The sequence below is a fragment of the Solanum dulcamara genome, chromosome 12 (assembly GCF_947179165.1).
Source record: "Solanum dulcamara chromosome 12, daSolDulc1.2, whole genome shotgun sequence".
In the NCBI taxonomy this organism is placed as follows: Eukaryota; Viridiplantae; Streptophyta; class Magnoliopsida; order Solanales; family Solanaceae; genus Solanum; species Solanum dulcamara.
Genome location: NC_077248.1, coordinates 30,501,629 through 30,512,340, shown reverse-complemented (window position 1 = coordinate 30,512,340; position 10,712 = coordinate 30,501,629). Strand labels below are relative to the sequence as shown.

Here is a 10,712-nt window from a genome sequence, read left to right as displayed (position 1 = left end):
GGCCTGTATTTCTTACCCCATACAATTTTCCTCCTGAAATGTGCATAACAAGTCCGTACATCTTTCTAAGTTGTGTTATTCCAGGTCCTCGCAATCCTAAAAGTTTGATGGATGTCTATCTACAACCATTGATAGATGAACTTAAACAATTGTGGTTTGAAGGAGTAGTGACTTACGATATATCAACTAAGCAGAATTTTGTTATGCGTGCTATTTTAATGTGAACTATTAATGATTTTCCTACATACGGAATGTTGTCTGGTTGGATGACTGCTGGAAAGCTTACTTGTCCTCATTGCATGGAACATAGTAAGGCATTCACCTTAAAGCATGGAAGAAAAAATTCATGGTTTGATTGTCATCGTCAGTTCTTGCAAATGAACCATGAGTTTAGAAAGATGAAACATGCATTAAAAAAATAGGTTTGAAAATGACCCTCCACCTCCATCACTGATAGGACATCAAATTTGGGAGAGAGTTTCTCAATTGCCTAAAGTTACATAAACTCCACCATCTAGACTTTCTAGATATGGTGTTGAACATAATTGGACCAAATAGAGCATATTCTGGGAGTTGCCGTATTGGAAGAATAATCTCCTACAACATAATCTTGATGTGATGTATATTGAGAAAAAATATTTTGACAATTTGTTTAACACAATGATGGATGTTAAGGACAAGACAAAAGACAACACAAGAGCTAGAATGGACTTACAAGAATACTGTAGGAGAAAAGAATTGTGGTTGCAAGAATTACAAAATGGTAAAACTGTCAAGCCTAAAGCTAATTATTTATTCACATTGGATGAGAAACGTGATATATGTGAGAGGATTAAAAATTTGAGAATGTCAGAGGGATATGCTTCGAATTTGGGTAAGCGGGCAGATCTGAATGAAGGAAAGTTAATAGGTATAAAAAGTCATGATTGTCATGTATTCATGGAAACATTGATTTCTATCGCTTTTAGTCATCTACCCGACAGGATATGGAAGCCAATCACAGAGGTAAGTCTTTTCTTTAGAGATTTATGTTCTGAAAAGTTGTTGGAGAGTAGTTTAGATAGGATGGAGGAAAATATTATTGTTATTACTACAAAGCTAGAGAAGATTTTTCCATGTGGTTTTTTTGATGTGATAGAGCATCTTCCGATTCATCTTGTTAAAGAAGCCCGCCCTGGAGGTCCAGTTCAAACAAGGTGGATGTATTCATTTGAGAGGTAACATTTTTCTTATATAAGTAATTAATTTATTCTTCTTATATATACTATAATTATTAGTTAAGATATATTTAGAAAAATTGGAAGCTGCAAACAGACAATTAAACAAAGAGAAAAAATTGAAGGCTCAATCATTCAGTCTCATATTGCGAGAGAAACTGATGACTTTTATTCCTATTACTTTGGAGATGAAGTTCCATGCAGGATAAATAGGCCTAATCGCAATGATGAAGGTGATAGTGATCCGATGTATCCATCAATTTCAATTTTTAATCATTGTGGTCGAGGATCTAAATAGCGTGGAAGACGAAGCTTTACTAACATGGAAAGACAATTAGCTATGACCCATGTATTGCTTAACTGTCCAGAAATTCAGCCATATCTTAAGTAAGTGTGAAATTAAATTATTAAATTACATATTAATAACTGATTACTAACTATCAAAATTGTACATATCACTATCAGCACGTTCGTAGGCACATGGAGCAATGAAGCCATATATACAAGGTTTTCCAAATGGCTAAAGAATTATGTAAGTGTAAAAGCTTATATTGAATCAATAGGTATAATGTTTTAACCTTATAGTAAATTGTATTATTTTAAAATCAATTTGTAGGTTTATGATGAATACTCAAGTGTCGAACATTCGCCATTTGTGAGAGAGATCGCACTCGGGCCTGCATCTCATATTTATACAATGAATAAATATTGTGTGAATGGTTTTAAGTTTCAAACTGAAGAAGTTTCTATTCACAAGAAAACCAATAATAGTGGTGTGTGCATTCAAGGTGATGTCAATGGTAATGGCCAAATTATAGAATATTATGGTGTCATTCAGGAGATTATTGAAGTAACATATTCAGGTTGGCCTAAAAAAAGTTAGTATTGTTTCAGTGTAAGTGGTTTGACCCATCACACAGAGGCACAAGGGTGGACCAACAACATAATATAATTGAAGTTAAGCGCACCAGACAATACGGAAGTTATGATCCTTTCATCATTGCCCAAAATGCTAAGCAAGTCTATTACGCTCCATATCCATTGCGTAGAGATAAGGCTGATTGGTGGGTTATTATTAAGACAAAGTCTGTGGAAAGAATTGAAATTGAGAATATATTAGATGTGGCATACCAAAATGATGTTGCACTTGTTCAATGACATGTTGATGTTGAGTAGCAAACCACACTAGAACATCCTCAACACATAGTAGAAGAGGTTTCCGATGATGAACTTATAATGCTAAATGTTGAGGAAGAAGTAAACAAGGAATATGAATCATTTGAGGGGGAGGAATGGATTGACAATGAATATGAAACAACCGAGGAGGAGGAATGGAAAGATGATGAAAATGAAATAAGTAAGGAGGAATAGAGTGGTAGATTATCACTAGTATGTAAGTTATTTATTTCCCTAACCCTAAATTTATTTAATTTATATTTTTTATATATTGTATTGTTACTTTACATGCAGATGTCATCTGGTGATGGTGATAGATCCCGGGATCATCTTGGTATTAGCCATTCTGGTAGAAGTAAAAAGAAGTCTAGAAGACCTATTGATCCTGAGGATATCCCAGGACATATTTTTTCAGCGTTGGAGATGCAGCACCGCCGAGCTAGTCCTAGTACACATATTAATGTTGTGCCTTTTGGGACTATGGATTCTTTAGTTTACCATAGTCAATTCCTCCGACCACGCGGCGCTTCTTCTTATTCACAGGTCAGATATAATTTATATGATCAGACCTACCAACTACCCACGGAGGTTATTGCTCGATCCCCGAGAGTATCATCTTCTTCTACTCCATCTTCCGGATCTCAGTCTCCTCACAAATCTAATTTGAGACTTAGAGAATTTAGTGTTGAGACTGCCACTGCCACATCATCACCTACACCTTCTTCTATTGCTAGAACAGAGGCATTACATGATGTGTCTGGGTTAGCTCCTGGAAAGAGGAATAGACTTGGGAGAGTCATGATTGAGCCTGATGGATCCTCGTAAGTTTAATGTTTTATTTATTTATTTATTATTGCTAGATTAATAACTTAGTGATGATATAATTACATATTTATTATGTGTCTTGCAGGTGGCATCCTTTGAAGGATGCTGCTAGGGATCTTCAGGAGAGTGTTAGGAGGCTATATATTGAGCCCTACCACTCTTGGCGGAAGATTCCAAACAATATTCGCCAAGTAATGTTTAATGAATTCAAGGTATATATATATATTTAATTCTAGTTTTTAAGTTACCTTTAATATTTTTACTATACTTTACTTAACTAATTATTTCACGTTATTTTTTTTTCCAGACTTTATATACCTGGGAGCCAAGGTACAATATGGTTATTGCGATCACTTTTGAAAGAAAAACGAGCGCCAGACTGTCTAGCTGGCTAAAGAAAGCTAGGGATGATCGGGCACCTTCGAGTTGGATGCTGCCTCATATATTTGAAGAATTATGTCGGTATTGAGATACCGAAGAATTCAAGGCCTTGTCCGATCAAGGAAAAAAAGCAAGAGCCAGCCTAAAGGGTGGCTCGTTGCACACCAGAGGTGCAAAGAGTGTTGGTACGATTCAGAGGGAGATGGTAAGGTTTCTAAATTTTATGTTTAAATTAATTTTCTGAAATAAATTATTTCACAAAGTATTATTTCATTAATTATATTTTTATTTATTGAAAAAAGAATTGGGACGCACTCCCTATCGCCATGAAGTCTTTAAAAAGACTCATGTGAAGAAAAAGACTAATGAGTCGGATCCGAATGAGTGGGTGGAGGAAAGGGCCGAACGAGCCTATGTAAGTTATTCAAGATATATTATAATATATTTTGTTTCTAAGTTTTATATATATATATATATATATAGTTTGATTATAACTTTTATTTTTTAATATGCAGCAAGATTAAGAGCGACAAGTACGTGAGATGGGAGATTCGGTTCAGCTAACGCTTGAACAGTCCACTCAAATTTGGACAGAAAAAGTGGTTGGAGGTAGCCACAAGGGCCGAATATATGGAATGAGCTCTAGGAATAATGTACAATGACTCCAATCAGGTTTAGAAGGTATTGGATCATCGCATCAAGCCGAGGCCATTGACGGGGTTCAGATAGCTGCAATGTCTCAGCAAATTGCAGAACTTACACGCGCATTGACAGAATCAGAGAAAAGAAGGACCGAGGATCAAAAAAGTATGAATGAACAAGTTGAGCAAATTAAAGAACAAGTGCTCAACCTCGTCCGTCAGCCTCCGCCTCGTTATTCAAGAGCGTCCACTCCGGATGATTCCGACGATAGTGATGAATATATAGCAAATAGTCCTTAAGGTTCCCTATGTTTGTTTATGAACATTTTGAATATTTTTTGTTAACTTTGAAACACTTTAAATCATTCTAAATTATGATTTTATTCATTTTAAGTGTTTAATTATATTTGTTATTATGTATTTTGCGAATTTTGTTTGTTGTTATTTGTGTTTGAATGGGCTGAATTGAATACAATTAAATTAAATTTTGATTGCAAGTGGGCAGCAGAAACTGCAGGTTTCTGCTGTCAAAATTATTGCAGAAAAAGCGACGGACAGGATCCTTTAGTCCGTCGCTTTTCTGGGTGTTTTTTTAAATTTTTTTTCCAAAAAAGTGACGGACAGAATGACCCTGTCCGTCGCTTTTCTGAAAAAAATTCAGATAAATAAAGCGACGGACGGAGACTAAATGTCCGTCGCTTTATATTAAATAATTTCTTTTTTAAAAAAAATAAAAAGACGGAGTCCGTCGTATTTGTTTATATATTTTTTTAATTAAAAAAATTAGGAACGACGCAGTCCGTCGCTTTTTACGACCCTGTCCGTCGCTCCTTCAAAATTATCGAGCAAAAAAGCGATGGCAGTGACTGCATCGCTTTTCCGTCGATTTTGACAAAAAAATCGACGTATTCCGTCGCTTTTTTGCGTCGCTTTTTGGCAGTTTTTTAGTAGTGAATTTAAAATATTTAAATTTTAAAAGATATTTGAATTTTTTTATTGACTCTCGAAATTGTATCGCTGCCACATAAGTTGGGACAAAATAAGTAACATATATTATTTGAAAATGACATAATCACAATAATTAACAACTTGAAATATTTGAAAAACAAATAACAATTTGGTTAATTCTTGAAATTTTATTTTTTCCACGTAAATTGGGACATAGAGAGTAATATATATTATTTGAAAATTATATAAAAATTTATTTAAATCACAATAATTAACAAGTTCAAATATTTAAAAATCATAATTTTTTTGAATGATTCTCCAAATTTCAATCGTGGCACATAAATTGAGACAGAATAACATGTATTGAGCTTGTGGTGGCTTGTGACAAATACACAAACATATCATTATAATAACACATGATTTCCAAAGATGCCCTACTGTGAATTACAACTTATTAATGACCTGTCACGGCTTTTATCTCAAACTCCCTTCTTATGAGGACATGCAGATTTTGTAACGTACAAGTGAACTTATAAATTTCTGGTTGCTTTCATGAAGTCAAAGACATGTGATTACGAATACGAATAGGAGCGCAAAAGATAAATCAACATTTTCTTGATTTTTCCATTTAAAAAAAGTTAAAGAGAATAGAAAAATTAACAGAGTTTATTTTGGTAAAAAATTGATGCCTTATTTCGTGCATAGAGTCACACCTACCGACTCATCGTCATCTTTAGAAAATACTTGTTATATTAATTTCCTTAAATTTTGTCTTAAACTCTGTCCGTGTGAAGGATGCAGCGGAGCCGAGTCCATTTTTTGTCCAAGTTGAGAATATATATATATACATACATACATACATACAGTGATTGGTCTTTCAAATTTATAATTGTTAATCATTCTTTGCATTTCTGCGATTGCTGTTCTCACTCTTCGACATTTGGAGTATTGGGTAAAAGGCAGTCTTGTTCATAATTTGAGAATGGATAAAATAGTGGAAGAAGGTTGACTTAAATGAATAAAGGGAGTAGAACATAGGGGCATATGTGATATGTTCGGTGACGAAGAGTCTAAGGATATTAAGCATTTTAATGATGATAGTATAAGGATTAACTTGAAGGCACCCCGACTACTCCAACAAGTACAAATGTCGGAGTTGAAAGATAAATTTCAATCTTTTCCGTTTTAAAAATGTCAAACTCAATCTGCATATTCTCAGGTGATGCCATTTGTGGTTTTATTTTAATGTATTGAAAAAGACTCCCACGTTCATTCTCAATCTCCTTTCCCCATTTTCCTAATTATAAAGTTTAGATAGTTGATAGTTACCGATAGTACTTAATCCTTTTCTCAATGATTGGTATATATACTCTAGTCATTGTCAGAGTTACCTAGCTAATTATAAATGTATACCCTCTGGGGTTGCAAATTTAGTCTGTATCTGGTTGAACTGAGTCTATGTTAGTTGTATTGGCCCATTTTGGACATAGTGTATATATATTTAAAACGGTCGGGGGCATATTCTGCTTATTAAGTATTATTGGTTGCTGAGTCCTAGGATATTGATATACCTACCAAAGTCAATCCATTAATTCCTAGTATAAATATGTGCTTCTATCTCTCACTATTTCCAACATTGAGCTTCTCTATTACAAAGTAGTAGTTAAATATAGCACAATTCCTTGATTCATTTCCTTCAAGCTCTCTAGTTGTAATAATTAGAAAATGGCATCAATGTCGTCTGAAGGAGATTGGAGCTCCTTTAGTGGAATGTGTTTTACCGAGGAGGCTGATTTCATGACACAGTTACTTGGTAACTGTTCACTTCCAAATGAGTTACCAGGTAGTTCTAATTACTATGGAATTTCCTCCGGTTGTTGGAATGGTTATGAATCAAACACGAACCTGTTGGGATCAGGAGCAAGAGAAGATGTTTCTGTGTATTCTTCAAATGACACTAACAATATTAGTGGTATTTTCTTTCCACCTCCGAGTCATGAAAGTTACTATCCAAGTCATTCTCGGCCTATCTTGATGAGAAATGATAGTTCAATAACAACGGAACGTAGTTTGATGGATACTAATTATAATCCAATTGAAGCGGATGAGTACTTCCTTAACCAAGATAATGTGACTAAGGATAACATGGAGCCTGAACTTGTTCTTGATGGAAAAGGCTTGCAGCTTGGAATAATAGATTATGACCAATTTCCACAAGATAAAATGGATCATAGTCCATCAGAGATCTCTAAGAAAAGAGCCCGGTTACATGGTCATGTGAGTATTATTCAACTTTGAAACCTTTCTATCTGATTTAGCTGTAGTTGTTGTTGGTCTGATTTAATGATTCATATCTGATCTCTCATAATTCTCTAATGTAGGTACCAAAGAACAAGAGAAACACAAAGCTGCAAACGGCCGTTAAGACTTGTGAGATAGACAGAAAAAACAAGGCTGTGCTTCAGAGGCAGAACTCTATGATCAGTTGCTTCTCAGAAGATGAATCTAATGTTTCTCTCGAGTTGACCCGAAAATCCAGAGCAAGCAGGGGTTCAGCAACTGACCCCCAGAGCTTGTATGCCAGGGTATGTAACTAACTGCCTATTATATCACATTTGTGATCATGATCAGTTGCTTCTAATTTTCTTGTTTTGCGAGTATACATATATGTAAAGGATTTTTTCTTTCTCTTCTAACAGAAAAGAAGAGAGAGAATTAATGAGAGATTGAAGACCTTACAGAGTCTCATCCCTAACGGAACCAAGGTAAGTAGTGAAGTCAGTGTAACTGCATTAATTAGTGATCCATCATATTGTTATATATCTGCTAAGAGAATGTGAACCTAAATGGCAAAATATTTGATGATAGGTTGACATTAGCACCATGCTTGAAGAGGCAGTCCAGTATGTCAAATTTTTGCAACTCCAAATCAAGGTAACGTTTATCTTCCCCTTCCCAAATGTTACAACAATGCATTAAGGATATAAATATACTGATCTAGCGTGAACATACACAAGCATATTCACGTGGAGAGAACAACAAGTATTTATGTGTTAGAACTCTCCAAAAATATATTAGCATATCCGTGTTGGAGGATTTGACACTAAAACCGGACGATATTTTTGAAGTTAAGTATAGGTTGAAAAATCTCATCATATTGTGTGGACAGGAGTGTTATTAAACAAAAACATTGTTGAGTGGGTGAGAGGAAACCAATGAATAAAAATAGTACAGGCTATAGAAGGTCATTTAGTTTTTTTTTATGCTCCCGAATAAGACTTACTAGAAACAGTTACTTGTTATAGGCCACTTTGACTTGATAGTCAGTGCACAACAATAAAGTCTGCCATAGCTAAGCTAGCTAATCAACTAAAGGTAAATTACTTGTCACTTCGGAATCAAGAGATGGATCTTAATGTGGTGCGTTTTTGTGCATGCAGCTCTTGAGCTCTGATGATCTATGGATGTATGCTCCCATTGCGTACAACGGAATGGATCTTGGGCTTGATCTGAGGATTGACATTCCAAAATGATAACAGTTGAAAAGCTCGAGACATGGATGCATTGGATTTTGTGTATTATTTTGTGTCTCGATTTATGTGACACATGTTCTTTTTAGTTTGTTTCTAAGAATTTTTTTTTTTTATAATTAAAAATAACTTGACTTTAAAATTTTATTTAATGAAATAATTTATAATCACACGATAAACTGACTGAGGAAGTAGCAGATTTAGAGCATTATCATACAGGAAATATAGAAAATATTACAATTTTATAATTGTGGCTAACTAAACTTAATGAGTGGCTATTATCTTATCCATAACAACTAATCATTCTCCTCATATTCAGATGTAAGTTTTCTTTCTGCCTGCCATCTCAAGGGTTTTATATTATATTTGACTCAGAATTATGGCAGTTAGCAAGAAAGCACTGTAATAATTGAGTTATAATGTGTTAATCTTTCAATGATAAGCTGATTGGTTTTATGAGAGTATTATTTTGTCATCTATTGATACTCGTCAACAAGCCAACACGTTGCATCCAATTAGGTCTTGAAATCGGTTTAAATTAGAGAAGGTGTTGTATGCTTATTTGGAATACTAGGGAAAAGCTAACAAGTGTAGACTAGACCCACAAGCAAGATTCTTGGATTGTCACGACTCAATCATCCCCCATGATGACACCCAATTATCCCCTCAAGGCACGCGAACCAGACATTTATTAAATGCAACAAAAAATATTCGAAAGTAATGGAGTAATTAAATCTACCAAAATGAAATTTATACTACTAACATTCCTCAAGATGAAGTGTCGCATTGTCATGAGCAACACTAATGGAAATTAAAGTACAAGTGTTCGACTAATACAAATTTGACTAGAAAGGATTAAACATAAGATAAAAGACGTTGTGGTCACTGCGAAGGAAGGTAGGCGGCTAACCACAAAGTTGAATTCTCAACACAGGAACTCACTCGCTGGAATTGGGATCCAAAGCTCCACAATGTAATATGAGTATGAAAGATAATGCGTACCCAGTAAAAGTCTCTTTGATATTATCGTTGATAGGCCAAAAATATTTATTTTAATAAAAACAATTATTGTTGGAAAACTATTAACTGAAAGGAGAAGCAGTTTTTCGTTGTTGAGAAGAAGCTAAAAAATTATGCTTCTTAAAAAAGAGGAATCGCAAAAAACTATTTAACTAATATATTTCTTGTACTTATTTATTTTTGTGATGAATTTTTCGTATGTAGTGATTTAATTTATGGAATGATTTTTAAATTTATTTTGCTTGATATTTTAATTATATTTAAATCATCAATATCATACTTAATTTATTTTTTTATTTATCTATGTATAATATTGATTGAAAATTTGAATATGTACATTTTAATTTAATAAAAATAAAAATAAAAATTTAATTAAAACTTTTACTACAGATATTTAAAATAATTTTTCTATATAAAATAATTTTAATAGTAAAATGCATTGATACTTTTTTTTTTGTAATTTGACTCTCAAAATCACTTTTAGAAAAGATTAATCAAACACAATCTACTTACCAAAAATACTTTTCAAATGAATTAGCCAAATACAAATTGGTTTATCTCAAAAGTACTTTTCTGAAAAGCTCTTTTTTAAAAAATAAATCTAAAAATAAGCAATTTTTAGAGCCATACCAAACAGACCCTATGTCTCAACAGAATCTAAGTCTCATTGATCGCTTCCAAAATATATATATATATAGGAGCGCCTGTGCTAGCACGACCTCAATAGTTATTTCTGATATTTTAATTTAGAAAAAATTACTAAATTACACACCTTATATTCCTATATTTTCAATTATTCCCCACCATTTGTAAAAAAATTCAAAAATCCCTCTTTTGATACATAGGAATGATGCTGATTTATCGCGATTTGATACATAAATTCTTTTTATGATACATCACTAGTTGATACAAACCAAACACAAAATGTATCAGTAAAACATAAGTTTTACTGCTATTTTTGTTGTATTCATGAT

At 33.6% G+C, this 10,712-nt stretch overlaps 1 protein-coding gene across 1 annotated transcript; it reads left to right on the top strand.

Moving 5' to 3' along the window:
- The first annotated feature begins 6,922 nt into the window (after nt 1-6,922).
- On the top strand, nt 6,923-8,721 carry LOC129877637 (transcription factor bHLH84-like). Its single transcript, XM_055953160.1, has 5 exons — nt 6,923-7,465; nt 7,570-7,773; nt 7,888-7,953; nt 8,057-8,122; nt 8,629-8,721. Exons 1-5 carry the CDS (start codon nt 6,923-6,925, stop codon nt 8,719-8,721), a joined length of 972 nt encoding a protein of 323 aa, XP_055809135.1.
- The last annotated feature ends 1,991 nt before the right edge of the window (nt 8,722-10,712 follow it).

Bases quoted from the DNA above. Each gene is read 5' to 3' on its own strand.
- LOC129877637 (XM_055953160.1), top strand. From the start codon at position 6,923: ATGTCGTCTGAAGGAGATTGGAGCTCCTTTAGTGGAATGTGTTTTACC. The intron at 7,466-7,569 runs GTGAGTATTATT...TCTCTAATGTAG, and splicing joins GAGCCCGGTTACATGGTCAT to GTACCAAAGAACAAGAGAAA. The intron at 7,954-8,056 runs GTAAGTAGTGAA...ATTTGATGATAG, and splicing joins TCATCCCTAACGGAACCAAG to GTTGACATTAGCACCATGCT.